At 38.0% G+C, this 15,783-nt stretch overlaps 2 protein-coding genes and 1 long non-coding RNA gene across 4 annotated transcripts; 1 reads left to right on the top strand and 2 right to left on the bottom strand.

Annotated features, from left to right (window-relative positions):
* Positions 1 to 764: 764 nt before the first annotated feature.
* LOC131430637 (histone-lysine N-trimethyltransferase SMYD5) lies at positions 765 to 4,148 on the bottom strand. Of its 2 annotated transcripts, XR_009229548.1 has the most exons (4): positions 4,034 to 4,148; positions 3,598 to 3,974; positions 2,621 to 3,541; positions 765 to 989 (listed from the first exon to the last, which is right to left on the bottom strand). XR_009229548.1 is itself a non-coding variant. In XM_058595747.1 (3 exons), the coding sequence occupies exons 1-3, from the start codon at positions 4,067 to 4,069 to the stop codon at positions 2,782 to 2,784; spliced, it is 1,173 nt and encodes a 390-aa protein (XP_058451730.1). In that variant the 5' UTR covers positions 4,070 to 4,148; the 3' UTR covers positions 765 to 2,781. The 2 variants fall into 2 exon arrangements, 1 of the variants encoding a protein (XP_058451730.1); XM_058595747.1 differs by having other exon boundaries at positions 765 to 3,541.
* A 7,914-nt stretch (positions 4,149 to 12,062) lies between these two features.
* On the top strand, positions 12,063 to 13,218 carry LOC131430867 (uncharacterized). The gene is made up of 3 exons (XR_009229578.1): positions 12,063 to 12,315; positions 12,376 to 12,778; positions 12,837 to 13,218. It is a non-coding gene; the product is annotated as an uncharacterized LOC131430867 (long non-coding RNA).
* A 396-nt stretch (positions 13,219 to 13,614) lies between these two features.
* Positions 13,615 to 15,553, bottom strand: LOC131428809 (uncharacterized protein K02A2.6-like). Its single transcript, XM_058592849.1, has 2 exons — positions 13,691 to 15,553; positions 13,615 to 13,635 (listed from the first exon to the last, which is right to left on the bottom strand). Exons 1-2 carry the CDS (start codon positions 15,551 to 15,553, stop codon positions 13,615 to 13,617), a joined length of 1,884 nt encoding a protein of 627 aa, XP_058448832.1.
* Between the last annotated feature and the right edge of the window lie 230 nt (positions 15,554 to 15,783).

The following is a 15,783-nucleotide window of genomic DNA, read 5'->3' as shown; positions in this document are numbered from 1 at the left end:
ATTTTCACTGTGGAATATGTTTTTAACAGGCACTTTTTCGTCATTTTTTCAATTTTTAACTTGCAGTCGCAAAACAAAACAAGTACACGGCAACTGTCAAAGATGAACTTGATTCATCGACAGTTCATTTGTGTCGTCATCGTGCAAAACCTAATTACACGTATTCAAATTAGAATGAACGTAATGAACACATAAACAAACCACGGATAGCTGTCAAAATTGATTCATTTTGTAATTTAACAGCTTGAAACTCTAAGCCATAAAGACAGGATTCCACGAATGACTGATCTGTGACGAATAGATGAACTTTAATTAAAAAATTCTGAAGTATTGATTTTAACATCAGACGGAAGATAAAACATTTCCATTTTAATTAATGTTATGAATGACTCTCAGTGAACTTCGAATCATTCAAAATATTTCTTTTAAGTGATTGTTAACAGATTTATTGGCCGTTATCATATAAAATTGAGCGATTTTATGATTCTCCGTAGATTTCCGGAGATAAGAAAAAATCCGTGGATTTTAAAATGCTCATCTGTGGATCCGTAAAATACACTGAACCCCGTAGGGTTGGCCTCGCTGCAGTTCAGCGGTACTGTTAGAAACTCTATTTAGGAAAAATGGACCGTGGACGGTCTCATCCTTCTGCTTACAAACAAACAGTACTGCTGAACTGTTAAAATGTGTTCATCCGATTGAGGTTAACAGTGACGGTAAAAAGCTCCGGAAGTCATATCAGATTGAAATTCAATAACAGGCTATAGGACTATAGGACCATTTATTTGAATCTGAGTTGAAGAAAATCGGTTATGCGGTCTCTGATAGAATCGAGTACACTTTTTCCACATTTTTGCGCATTCTACCCCATTACTTTCGAAGCTGTAGTTCGATCCCGTTAAAATTCAATAGCAAACTGGAGACCTTCAATTTTAGTCTAAGTTCGTGGAAAATTATACCCTTTCCATATGAGAAGTGGTAAAATTGACCTGGCATCTCTGGCTGCACGATTTGTTAGAACAGGCTGTTTGAATTTCCTTATTTCCTTATATTTCCTTATATTACATTTTGGTGGGGAAAGGGTTCCAATCAGCTTTTTACAGCCCTGTCCAAAATGTATTGCCCTCCCCGTTAATTTGTATCAGGCCGAATTAGCGCATGCGCGCCATGTAAACGCCTCTTTCAATATGAGGAAATTTTATTATTACCCAACAGTTTTTATTATTTATTTATGTTGGTTTTCTTACCTTTGGTCATAGTTTGCATTCTGTTTTACCTTAATTCCAGTGTTCTATTCAGCTGTGATTCGTAAGTGTTTTTGTTGTCATTTTTCACTCCGTACTTTTGCTGGCATGTTATGTTGTTTCCAATATTCTTTTCTAATTCTTTCAGCTTTTTCGTATTTATTGTTCCTCATCCAGTCATTCGTTTCCAAAAAAAAAATTAGTGTTTCTTTGATCTTTGTAGAGCAGCTCACCATGGTTTGACGGATAAGAACTGAGGACATGCGTTTTTATTTAAATGATATTACCACTTGGGTTTTGTTAGTATTGCTACAGCATGTTCACATTTCGTTATTTTCGGTTGATCCTTGACAGCATTACCGCTCAGACACTTTTGAACATCTGGTGTACACTGACTCACAATCGAAATGCATCACAACCAATTTGATACAACGCACCCGAGGGAATGGTATAATGTATATTGTACACACAAAAAACACATACATACAAACAGGCACACACGCATACACACATGCATACATACCTACATGTATTCCACAAGCATCACAACATTAAGTTACTATTTCTATTCTAATAGATTCTAATATTCTTGAAATTACTATTATTATTATACTATTAATTCTAGATTCTTGAAATTACTCTATCAAACAAAGATAACAGATCTCACTCTAACTAGTGGTTCTCGTATATGAAATGACTAATGGATTTGAGATGAATGGGGGTACCGTTACCCAATTTCTATCTCTTCTAATGGTCGATCGTTAGTCCTGAGCTGAAACGGTGGCCTTTATTACCATTCTTGCATGCTTACACTTACATGCTTACTCTTACACTTCACTCACACATCATCCCACCCATCAGGTCCCAAACGATACATCCTCACAATATAAACTGGATGAACATCGTTTGACAGCTATCAGTGGTTTTCTCATTGGTTCGGTCATTATTATTAGTTCATTCTATTCTACAATATTCTATTTCATTCCACAGTATTCCATGGTACACAAACCACCAATAAACGTTAAAGATGGACTCGATTTACCGTTCATTTATTGTCATCGCGTGAAACCCAATTGGGATACGACTACTCCACTTAATTCTCACTTCTCACTGGTAATAAGGGCCGGTAGTATGAAAATAAAACATAAAAAAGAGCTCAGTTAAGCCCTACCGGCCTCTCCAACCCCGGATGTTGGAGCGTAATGCAATCAACATCTTATTCAAGTCGTTCCATATGTTATTCATTTAATTCAATTATGAAACTAAAAGCTGTAACGCATATCTTTATCAAATTGTAACACTAATTGATTGTATGTGATGATGTTTGCAATACCGTCAAGCCCACCAACCAATAGGAGGGAAGTGGTAAAATTGACCTGGCATCTCTGGCTGCACGATTTGTTAGAACAGGCTGTTTGAATTTCATACGAAAAACATCCACACTTGATATAACAAAACAATCTTAATAAAAAAACGGGAATATGAGATACCATACGCATTAACAAAATAAAAGTACAAATCACAGTAGCACAAACATCTAATCATCGATATTCTCCTCATCGTCACAGCTATCTTCATCTTCCGATGTTTCATCCGGATCTTCAATTTGAATTTCACATTTATCACACTGGCAGTAAAATAAGTAATTTTCACTAAGCATCTTTTGTCGTGAATGACGTGAACGTTCCAATGCACATTCGTCTAGATAGGATATGCAAATTTCTTGTCCGGCATCAATATCGCGAATCGTTGTCAAAGATAGCACATTGTTGGAATGGGGAAAACGACATTCCGCGTTTGGAGAACAGCTATGATTGATCTTGCTTTGACGAACATATAAAGCTGACCCTTCGTTATTCAAAAAACTTCCAACCACCTCGTCCAACTTATCGTACAGAGTGTCTATCATTGTAGTTAACGATTCGCGTTGTATTTCATTCATTTCCAAGTTCGTAACTTTTCGAACCCAGTCTGCAAAGGAACTCGTCCCTATTCCCTGACCGTTTGTTCCTACCAACGCAAGTAGTGATCGAAATTCCGACAAGCTCAACCATTGAAGTCGTTCATCAGAGGAAGGATCAAATGCAATACAAATGAGGTTGTAAAGTTGATCAATCTGCTGTGAATAGCGTTCTCCCAACATTTTGTGAAAAATCATCAAGTCTTTATTAACCGCTTGACTGACAAAACCATCGAAAATAGCTCGCAATTCTGAACCATTCTCATGCTGCTTGTACATTGCAATAATTTTCAGTAATAACATAATACTTGACGTTTCCGGTGGAAAATGAATATTTCTGAAAATAAAATGAAGCAATGCAGTTTTATTCGATTTTTGAATCAAAAATCATACTTCCAAAACTCCACAAGGACATTTATAGGATGACTTTCATCAGTGCGATTTATACCTAAGCAGAGTACACGGTGATAAAGATGTAGAGCGTTCTGTAAGCATTCAACACTACAAAATATTTCCATACAGTCTGGACATTTCGTATGCTTGCTATATTGGCTCTGGACAGAACAATACTCCGGATATGGCAAGTTTATAGTAAAATCATTAGTCAACCGTTTGACATTTGTTGCTGCTGTTTCAAGTGGTCTGAGACAATATTCGCAAGCGAGATACCCATAAGCTCGATTCCAAGAAAATTGGCAGGATACCAATGGAGACTCCTCAAATAACACGGTGCCGGCCTTAATCGGAACTACAGCAAACATTCCTCTTCCCTGCAAATGAGAATTGTGTTCCATGATATACTTAATATTAATTATATGAAAAACCATACTTTAGAGCTGGTATCTCGTATTTCCACTGCAGACATTGTGACTAGACAACTTAAATAGTTCTAAAAAGATATTTATTTCAGCAGTTTTATACACGTGCTGCATACACTGAAAATCATTTCTATCTATTTTTTGAAAAGAAATCACTCATTGTCGTGCTTCCTATAAGCTACCAAAAATTATGCCGTTATCTACTCAAACTTTGAGTTGATGGGTAAAAATGGGTAGCGCGCTTTGTTATGGCATAACATTTGTACAAACTTATGTCGTTTTCGTTTTTAAATTGCACTACACCGGTGTAGGTAAGGTGGCACTGAAATCGTTCGTTTTTGCCAATTGCACTACACCAGTGCTACACTTTTTCTGCACCGACACCACTGGTGTAGCACTCATCAAAAGTATGGTGTAGCTCTGTGCAATGGAATCGTTTATGGTAGTCCATGGTTACTGTTTATGTTTTCGTCATTTTTGTTCGTTTATTCATGCCTCCGTGTAGCACTGCACCGGTGTAGTGCAAATTAAAAACGAAAACGCCATTAGTTACCTAAATTTTCAGGCCATTACTCGTTACCCAAAATTGGGGAGATGCACTTTGGTTGATTTTGGGTAAGTTTTTACCCAAAATTAGGTAGCGGCTGGTAAGAGTGTACATATCCTCAATTCTTGGGTAATTTTTCAAAAGAGCGTATAAGCAAGTGACAGTTTCTCTAGAGTGCCTATAACCAGAGTGACGACATCTCATCCGTAATGTTGGCAACAATTCAAAACATTCCATTAGCTTTACATTGAATTGACAGGTCGTTTGCTCGTTTGGAACTGGTAGCTGTCATTCCAAACGAACAGCTGTCGCCACTCTGATTATAGTCACTCTAAGTTTCTCTTTGTTTACTTTCTCTTCTATTAATTACCAAGCGGTTTCCACGTTTATCACTCAACTCTTGGCATGAAATGATACCCGAAACTTTCGACTTTCAAACAGAATAGTGATATCAAAGAAAATCTTTTTAATCACATCACAATAATCGAAAGAGAGAGTGAATAAAGAGAAACTGTCACTTGCTAATACGCCCTGTTGAAAAATCAACCGAGAATTGGCATATTGTCGCAAAACTGAAATGTAGAGGCGCTGCTTGTTTAGTGATGATACTTTCAGCAAATGCTGTCAAATCGGTAGGAAAATTTCTAATTACTCCACCTTTTCAACGATTTCTTATGAAATCGGGAAAATTCATTTGAAAAATCATAGTAGAAGTTGAAGAAAAAGTTTTTACTCTGAGGTGGTAATGTTGATCTTAGTTCATTGTGCGAAATCTACCGTTTATTCAGAATAGAGCATAGAACTTGGTTTGATACCATTTTTAAATGCCTGGAAATAACAAATGAAGTATCCAAAATAAATAGTACTCGATTGCTATACATTCTAGTACTCAACATTACACTGGTTTCTGTTCAAAAAAATGTTGATCCGAAAAAACCTAACCTTACCCAATTTCACACATTTCTGAAGATTTTCTATGTTTAATCGTTTAAAAGTAGTTAAGTTTAAGTTTACATTTAAAAAAGTAGTAGTAATCACTTTGAAATCGATTTTCTTCTACTACGAGTATACTTTAATTGGTGATATCTATTTGTACTATTGAATTAACGATAAAAATGTTGCAAATCACTGCTGCCGATATGAAAATTTTCGAAAAAATCCTCCTTTTCTTGATTCCATTTTTCATTGGCAGGTGTCGCTACCAGTAAATCAGCTTTGCGACAATGTGCCAAACGATAATATGTAAGGAATCGGTGTAATGGATCCGATTTACCTGGTCTATGTTTTTAATTTAATTAACTCATTAGCGGCCCTTACACGAGCATTATTTTTGTCATTTTTAATGATGACTAAGTAATGATGTATTTCAAATTTGATAGAAATCTCATCATTACTGCATCATTACACGTTTATTAAAATGATATTATTTTTTAGTAATGACATTTTTAATGACTCGTGTTAGGGCAGCTATTTTAATTCGCTTTCTTTTCCTAATATTCGTTTGTTGATATCATTCGTCATTAGGCGTTCAATTATTATTCTCTCAAAGAATCTTCGGACCAGTCATCGATAGGAGAGGTTCTAGAATAATGTTTCGATCGATGGGGCTTGCTTCAACTGATTTATACCACAGCTGGAAGAAACTGTATTGGTAGAAAAGTACAAGACACAAAGCAGCGAATTTTGAAAACGAATTTTCATCTGCCATCATCACTTGTTACAGGATTTTCCTCTGACGTTTATGCAAATTTTCCTCGATAAAATTTTCGGCTTGTAAAACGGATTCAAAATTCAAATAAATAAATCTAAAGCGGCTTGCTGAGGATACGTTTGTTTCAGTTTCAGTTATACAGGGTCCGCCATGTAACATTTTTTTTAACTAGCGGTTATTTCGACATTGGTAACCTTAATGTCTGTTGTATTTAATATAAACACGGTTTATAATAGTTAACATCGATTTATTTCAACTGAAATACAGAGCGAATTCATTTGGCGTTTTAAACTGCTTCCCGCTTAAATACTGTGTCTTTCTCTTTTTTCAATCGTGTGTCAATCGGAATGACAAACGAGGGGTTTGTACATAACGTAACATCTTCCCCACAATAAAACAAAATTATAGCTGATATTCGGAAAATCGTGCTGGTAACCGTATTTCTCTTTTTGGGCGTTCGTTCAATTTCGAATCTGGTGGAGAATGACCATTCGACCAGTTTTCCGAATCCATCCTAGTAATCGGCGATTCCGTTGAAGTCTTTTGGCAACTAACTGATGGATCTGCTTTGTCATCATTTTTGTTTTGATATGATTCCACATATGATTCGTTTCCTTTGGATTCACATGTTGAGAGATTTTGCTACTTCCGGTTGAATCGCGTGTTGGATAGGAGTGTTTTTCTTTTGTTACTCGCTATTTAAGTTAAAACAGTCGCCACTTCCAACATTCATTTTTCTATATCAGTTTCACAAAGATTATATTACATACAGCTAATCAGTTTTTGCATATTAGTGTCAAATTTGCACAATCCAATGATATAACCCTTACTAATGGAGGATCCTACAAAAAAAGATTCACTCGGAGATCCGGGTGGAAGCAAAGCACCTGATATTTATGAATATCGCTCTAATGACGCTGCTCCGTACCGTTTAATCGCTGAATTGATAGATGATAACAACGGAGATCTCCGAATTAACAAATTATCATTGGGAAAACTCCTTATTAAGACGAAGGATTACAACGATGCAGTCTACAATATGAGACCTCTTGGGCGTAAAAAGTTGTTGGTTTTTGTGAAATCCTTCAGCACAGCTAACAATCTACAAAGAGATAGAACCTTCAAAGATCATAATTACAAATTCTACATTCCAAGGAGTTTTGTATCGGTTACTGGAGTGGTAACAGGAGTACCAATCGATATGACCGCGGAAGAAATCAAACAAAACATGACTTGTGATATTCCTATTCTCAATGTTTACAGATTGAATCGATTTGCAGATGGACAGAAGATTCCCAGCAATAGAATCAGCGTTACCTTCCGTTCAAATAAACTACCATCCGAAGTAAAACTATATTGCTGCATTAATAAGGTTCGCCCATTCATTAACAAACCTCTTCTCTGTCATAATTGCCTGCGATACGGGCATAAGACGGACTCGTGTAGATCGAAGAAAAGATGCGTCAGTTGCTCACAGCAACATGAAAATAACGAACATGGAGTATGTAATAATACACCAAAATGCCTATACTGCAATTCAGATGCTCATCGAACCACGGACGAACTATGTCCGGAATGGTCAAGACAACGTAACATTAAAACAATCATGGCAAAGACAAATTTAACCTATCTGGAAGCCCGTGAAATGAATCCCACGCTAACACAAAATCGATATGAGCTGCTAGAGCAACTGGATGAATTCCCTTTACTACCAGATAATTACGCGAAAATGACAGCTGGTAATTACATACCAAGAAATCCAAACCAGTACAAACAAACGAAGCCGAAACGTCCGATGAATGACAACAACATTGCAGATTCCCTAATCATCAACAATGATAAAAAAAAAGAAAATCAAACATAACGAAAACTCTCCCGAAAACAATGGAATCGCACTCTTTAATAAATATCGAGTGACAGACTTCGATCGTTGGGCACAAAATATAGAACGACAAAGGCAAGAGAACATCCATCAACAGCTAAACAAGAGCACAACCGATGAAGGCACAGTAATGCTACAAAATATCAAAAAACTAAATAGATTAGAGTCTACTTATAAGAAATATACTGAAAGCCCATCAGTAGATACATGGAGCGACATGAACGATGAAAACTTATAAACAAAACAGATTGAATAAGGATACTGATTTCAAAATTTTTCAATGTAACATTCAACGCCTAGAGAAAAACAAAGATGAATTATCTAGAACCCTAGTATGCGAAAATTATGATGCAGCCCTAATTTCTGAGTCGTGGACCAAAAAAGAGCACGAGAAAACAAAGTACAAGATTCCGAATTTTTTCACGTATCTGGACTCAAGAACTGACGGGTATGGTGGAGCAGCCATAGTTATCAAAAAAGATTACAAAACAAAAGAAATCGCTCTTCCTAGTTTCGATAAAGTACAATGCGTTGCTAGGGAAATTATTTCTCTCGACCTAACATTAGTTGCAATATATATATCTCCTAGCATAAGAGCAAATGAGCTTAAAAGTGTGTTGAAACAAATATTTGATAAAATAAAACCTAAACGAAAAGTAATATTAGGCGGTGACTTCAACTCACACTATCACGTATGGGATAAAAACAAATCGGACGCCAAAGGTGCCATAGTGATGGATATTATTAATGAATCAAATATGTTACTTCTGAACGAAGGTCAGGCGACATTTGTACCAGTACAATTAAATAAGCAAGCTACAACCATTGACCTAGTGATGGTGTCTGCGGAGTTATATCACGACGTTAGTATGACTATATTAAAGTACGGCATAGGTAGCCATCATTTGGCGCTAGAGTCTCGTTATCACACGGATCGAAAAATACCAGCACGTCATTTTATAAACAATAAAACAGTTCGAGACAATATAAGTAACCTTGAGACAGGCAGCGTACAGAGTATCACAGATCTTCAATCCCAGGTACGAACAATCATGAAGAAAGCACGAGAAAAAAACAGACATATACCAAAACACTGGTGGAACGAAAATGTAGAGAGAGCCTGGAAAAATAAAACCAACAAACGAGTGGCTTTTAACACAAATAGCGGACTAACAGAACTCCTTGAACTGAAAAAAGCGGAAGCAATTTTCAGACGATTGAAAAAGGAAGCAATACGAGAAAAATTTCGAGACTTCGTGAAAAATATAAACCCATCTACATCTTCAAAATGTTTATGGAATGACATAAGGCGATTGACGGGACGAAAAGTGATGAAACAGAACATATTGGTACACGATGATAAAGCAAAGGCACAAGAATTCCTAAACAAGCATTTCCCTTTAGAAGAGGTCGACCACACTGAAACAATTCCCTATTTAACTCACAACAATATTATCAATCAAGAAAAATGGGAAAACTTTCTTTCGCAGAAAACAAAGCCATCCGCTCCAGGTACCGATGGAATCTCATATCAAATCATGAGAATGTTACCCAGAGAAGCACGGAATATAATTATTGAGAGGTTGAATGACATATGGAAAACTGGAGAATTCCCGCACAGTTTAAAAGAAATAAAAATTATAGCTATCCCCAAACCGGGGAAAGACCCAGAATCTTCCGAGGGAATCAGACCGTTATCCATGATAAATTGCCTAACCAAAACACTCAATGCGGCAATATTGACTGAATATCAACTTTATCTTGAGGAGAACAAGGTTTTGCCCGACCTCTCTTTTGGCTTCCGAAAGCAGAGATCGACTACAGACTGTTTAAATTTCGTTTACAATGAAATCAACAGAATCAAAAGAAACAAAAAAATCGCTGCTATCATATTTGTGGATTTAACCAATGCTTTTAATATGGTAAAATTGGATACGCTAGAACAAATCCTAATCTCTATGAAGACCCCACGAAATTTCATCAACTACTTCTCTGCTTTTCTCAGAAATAGAGTAATACAATTACAAGTGGGCCAAGAAGTTTTGAGCCGAACGATTAGCAATTTTACACCACATCAAAATTGACGGCGTCGTTCTGGTACAGTACGCCGACGACTTCGGAATCTTAATCGAAGGAAGAAATCTGGAGGAAGTTAATCAAAGAGCAGCCAGCTTCATACAAGAGTTTACTGTAATAACTACACGACTGAACTTAACAATAAACGCTAGCAAAACCAAAGCTATGCTTTTTCAAGCCAGCGATAAAGAACTGAATGTATACATAGGAAATGAGAAAATAGAAACGGTAAGCCATCACATATATCTCGGTATGGTCATGGACAAATACTTCCGGTTTGGCAGTCATATTCGTGCGTTAAAACGAAAAGCAATAGAACGGTTGAATATGATCAAAGTTATCAGCGGAATACGGAACGGGGGACACCCCCAAACATTGAATCTGGTTTACAATGGACTGATGAAAAATTTTGTGGAATATGGTACTACAATCTATAGTTCGGCAAGCCGTAGCAATCTAGACTTGCTAAACACAGTAAACCACCAATGCCTTCGGAAAATAACCGGATGTACAAAAAGCACACCTCTAAATACTCTACATGCTATTGCTGCACAGCAACCCTCCAATCAACGGAGGCTCTACGTCGTGGGTAAATATCTAGTAAGACAATGCTTCCATAACTCGGTTGTATGGAAACAACTAGAAGGTTTAATGAGCGAAAGACTAGACAACAACAAACGTTATTCATATCCAGAAACAGTGCTCATAGAAAACAGACATATTTTCATAACTATATCCACTTTATTGAATACTAAAGAAAACTTTGATTCAGTAATAATACGAACTAATTTGCAATGCGGGGACTGGAATAAGAAAACTACCTCGAACAGAGTACTCCGACAACTGGCCTTGGGATTGATTCACGGAACATACGCTGAGAACCAAATCATCTACACGGATGCATCCAAGCAGGACGAAAACTGTGGAGTGGGCATATACCATGAGCGAGGAAACACTAGATTATCGTTAAAACTCAAACATCCCGTTTGCATAATGTCAGCGGAAATAGAGGCAATATTTATCGCCTTACAACTCATTGAACGAAACTCAATATCAGACGCAATCATCATGTCGGACTCCAGATCTGGCTTGGAATTCATTGAAAACGCCAAAAACAACAACCATCTGGATGAAGTAACACTCCCAATTCTTCAAATGGCTAGAAACACACACACACAACACTACAGTGGGTACCCGGACACGTCGAAATCCATGGTAACGACATCGCAGACCAACTTGCAAAAGCAGCACTGAACACTAACCTAGTAGCTGAAAACAAAATACATACGCACGATGCAATTATGCATTTCAAAAACTCGGCTGAACAAAACACACAGCAATGGTACGTGAATTACACATCAGAACTAGGGAAAGGACGAAAGTTTTTCTCTTTACAAAATGCGATACAGAAACAACCATGGCATCAGGGTTTAAACCTGAACAATGATGAGACACGCTCACTGAACAGGATATTTGCTGGACACGATTACTCTAAGCACTGTCTACATAGAATGAGAATCGAAGATAACTGCTGGTGCGACGTATGCGATGAAATAGAGGATGCAAAACACCTGATACTGTTTTGCACGAAATATACTACTCTAAGAATGAAGTATAGTCTAGATAAATACAATAATATTGACCAAATATTCCTTTTAAAAGATGTAAACATTTTAAAGAATGTTGTAAAATTCCTCAAAGAAATCAACAAACAAATCTAGCAACAAGGTCCTACTGTCAATTATTATGAGCTAAAGTCAACTATGAGCTAAAGTCAACAGACTATAAAAAATAATTGGTGGCGTTATAGCTTTTTCAGCTGTGCCAATTCAAGTAGTAGACTGTCGTCTACTACAAATAGAGTGAGAAGAAGAAGAAGAAGAAGAGAGATTTTGCGGTTGCGTTGATAAATCGTTGCGCTGTTTCACATGTACAAGACTTCGACGATATTTACTTCCTTCGACGTCTACCAAGTATGAGCGTTCATTGAAGCGGGTAGCGATAACACCTGGAGTCCATATTTTGGATGTTGCGGGATCTAGTTGCACATAAACTGGTGAACCAACTTGAAGGTCTGGTAAGTAACGAACTTTTCTATCGTAGTGGTTCTTATTTCGTTTACGTTGTTTTTCTATAGAATATGGGACATCTTCGACCACCCTTGGAAGTAGACGTTCGGCGCTAGTTGGTACTCCACACCTGGTCGACCGTGAGAAAAGGCGTGCCACCGGACTCGAACCAATATTGTTCGGGATGTTACGCCAGTGTAGTAACGCATACCAGAATTCGGACCCACTTTCCTCAGCCTTCTTCATAAGCCGTTTTGCAATTTTTACAGCGGCCTCCGATTTTCCGTTTGCTTGCTGATGATGCGGCGAAGACGTTACCTGTTTAAAGCACCATTCGGAGGCAAATTGAATCATCTTGCGATTAATGAAATTTGTCCCGTTGTCAGAGAGCACAAGCTGAGGAATGCCGTGTCGTGCAAAATTTTCTTTACAGGTAGTGATGACGGACTCAGGAGTTAGATCTTTTAAAAGGTTTACCTCAAAATAATCGGAATAGTGATCCAAAAATTTTTGTTTCATTCCTTTGTAGTCTGCGAGAAATACGTCCAACGATACCATCTGGAATGCATATACAGGAATTTGATGGGTCAACATTGGTGGATTTGATTGCGATGCTGCAAATTTAGCGCATACTGCACACTGGTTCACGACATCTTTCACTTGGGAACTCATCCCGGGCCAGAACAGATTGGCGCGTGCTAATTTCAATGTGGCTTCTATTCCGTTATGGCTTGCGTGGCAACTATCTATAAGCTTTCTTCTTAAGTCGTGTGGAATCACTATACGGTCATTGCGAAACACTAAACCGTCTTGCGTTGATAATTCGTGTCGATAGTTAAAAAAGATTTTTGCACTGTCAGGCACCTGATCAATTGATTTAGGCCAGCCTTGTTGTGTAAACTGTATGATAATCTGCATTGTTGGATCTTGTTTCGTATGTTCCGAAATTTCAGTAAGCCTCGCATCTGAGATTCTAAGAAATGTTTTGAGTTTCATTTGAGCTACTTCATCTAGTACACAGTACACATTAAATTTCTCACACGTATCCGAACTTTCCTGGTAATTAACTGGAGCACGAGAAAGGGCGTCTGCTACCACATTGTTCTTCCCGGCAACGAATTCAATTGTTAGGTTATATCGTTGTAATTTCAACAGCATGTGCTGGAGGCGCTTCGGGGTTGAAAGAAGTGGTTTGCTGAACAAGTTTATCAATGGCTTATGGTCCGATTTAATAATTGTTTTTGGATTACCGACAATTATTTGATCAAATCTGGTACAAGCAAAAACTATTGCTAACAGTTCCTTCTCTATTTGAGCGTAATTTCTTTCTGTTGGGGTCAAAGTTCGTGAGGCGTAACCTATAACCCCGTCACCTTGAAATACAGCAGCTCCTAAACCGAAGCAGCTTGCGTCGCATTCGATGGTCAACGGCTTCGTTACGTCATAATACTGTAGCGTGTCTATATTAGATACTACGTTCTTTATCAACTGGAATTCTTTCTGCTCGGTGGGTGTCCATTGCCAAGGTGTAGTTTCGACGATAAGTTTGCGGAGGCACGTGAGATTAACGCTCAGATCACGAATGTATCTGCTCAGATAGTTAACCATGCCCACAAACCTATGAACTTCTTTTTTGTTGGTAGGGGTCGGATAGTTTTTTATGGCCGCCAATTTTGTTTCATCTGGTCGTAGTCCTTGGGTTGTTAGAATATGGCCATAGAATCTAACAGACGTCTGACAAAGATTCAATTTCGAGCGATTAAGTTTAACATTGTTTTCTTTAAGCCGGAGAAGAAGAAACTGTAAACATTGATTGTGATTTTTTAAGGCTCCTTCGAGCGTATCGCCTATTCCGAAAATAAGTAAATCGTCCGCAATGCACTCAACGCCTTTTAGATCTTGGATCACCTCCTGTAGTTTTACTTGGAATATTTCTGGAGCCGATGCGATTCCGAAAGGTAAGCGAGTCCACCGATATCTGCCGAACGGTGTCCAGAACGTTGTCAGTTTGCTACTTTCCATGTCTAGAACTACGTGCCAAAATCCTTTTTTTGTGTCCATTGTAAAAAATACACGAGCCTTGCCGAGTTCTGGAAGGATTTCGTCCAATGTAGCGAATTGTAAATTCGGTCTGAGTAGTGCTTTATTTAGTGATACTGGATCCAGACAAATTCGTATACCGGTAGGTCGCTTAACCAGGACCAGATTGCTGACCCAATCACTGTGGTTTGTCTCTTTAACGATTATACCATTTTCTTCCAGATAGTTAAGCTCTTTTTTGAGCTCGTTACGCATTGCTATCGGTACGCGCCGAGGTGATTGGATTGACGGTGTGCAACTGTCATTAATTTCGAGGGTCACTGTTCCAGGTAACTTTCCATATCCTTCGAAAAGCTCTTGGTATTCATCGATGCTTTGTTGCGCCTTTAATCGATACACGTGAAGTAATTTTTCAGACGAATTTGTAGATTCCTCTGCTTCCAGCTTCACTGTTTCACAAAACTTAATGAATCCGAGTTCTCGTGATGCTTTAGCTGATAGCAGCGGACGATGGTTAACCTCAACGACTTGCAAAATCAATCGATATTTGCGATTTGATCGTCGACACTTCACTTTTACCTGTCCCAGAACTTTAATCGAATTACCTCCGAAGCTTTGTAGTCGAACTGACGACGGTTGTAAGGATGAACTGCGTTCTCCCGTAAGTTCTGCCCAATGATTGAAACCAATAAGACTAGTATTGGCTCCCGTATCTAGGTCACAGAGCACAGATTTCCACGAATTTTTGAATTTGAAGTCCAGCTCGGCCGCAACTCCACCTCCTTTGTCAGTATTGTCGAAAATTTTGCTGATTTCGTATTCCTGTTCACTTTCATCCGAAGATTCTTCGTTTCTTGAACATTCTTCCTCAGAATTATCATCCTTCACCTCTCTTACACGTCGAGATCTGTTATTTTTGGACTTTTCCGTTGCTCGGCACACTTTCTCGAAATGATTTTTTTCGTTACACCGATGACAACGTTTTCCGAGAGCGGGACATGCTCCTTTGGAGAATTCATGTACATCTCCGCAAAACTTGCATCGAGATGACTTCCACTGTTTAAAGCGAGAACTGCTCTTGTTGACTTTATGTACTTCCGATTCAGGAACGATGTACGTTAATTCCTGGGACCTCTTCTCCGTGATTTCTTCAGCTCGACAAAGATCTATTGCTTTATCCAACGTTATATCTGTGATCGTTAACATTTTTGTCCTTAGATGTTGCCATCGATTTGCTGTGACAATTTTGTAAGTTAAGAGTTCTGATTCTAAAGCCCCAAGCTTCGAGACTTTCGCTAATCCCTTGAGACGAGAGGAAAATTCATCAATTGATTCTCGAGAAGCTTGTAAGGCCGAAAAAAAATCCAACCGATCGATGATTATGTTGCGTTTTGTTACCACTTTTGATTTGATTGCACGTAATACGGATTCTATGC

Source organism: Malaya genurostris, chromosome 2 (assembly GCF_030247185.1).
Source record: "Malaya genurostris strain Urasoe2022 chromosome 2, Malgen_1.1, whole genome shotgun sequence".
Lineage (NCBI taxonomy): Eukaryota > Metazoa > Arthropoda > Insecta > Diptera > Culicidae > Malaya > Malaya genurostris.
The sequence above is the reverse complement of the archived record's forward strand: the minus strand, read 5'-3'. Positions and strand labels throughout refer to the sequence as shown.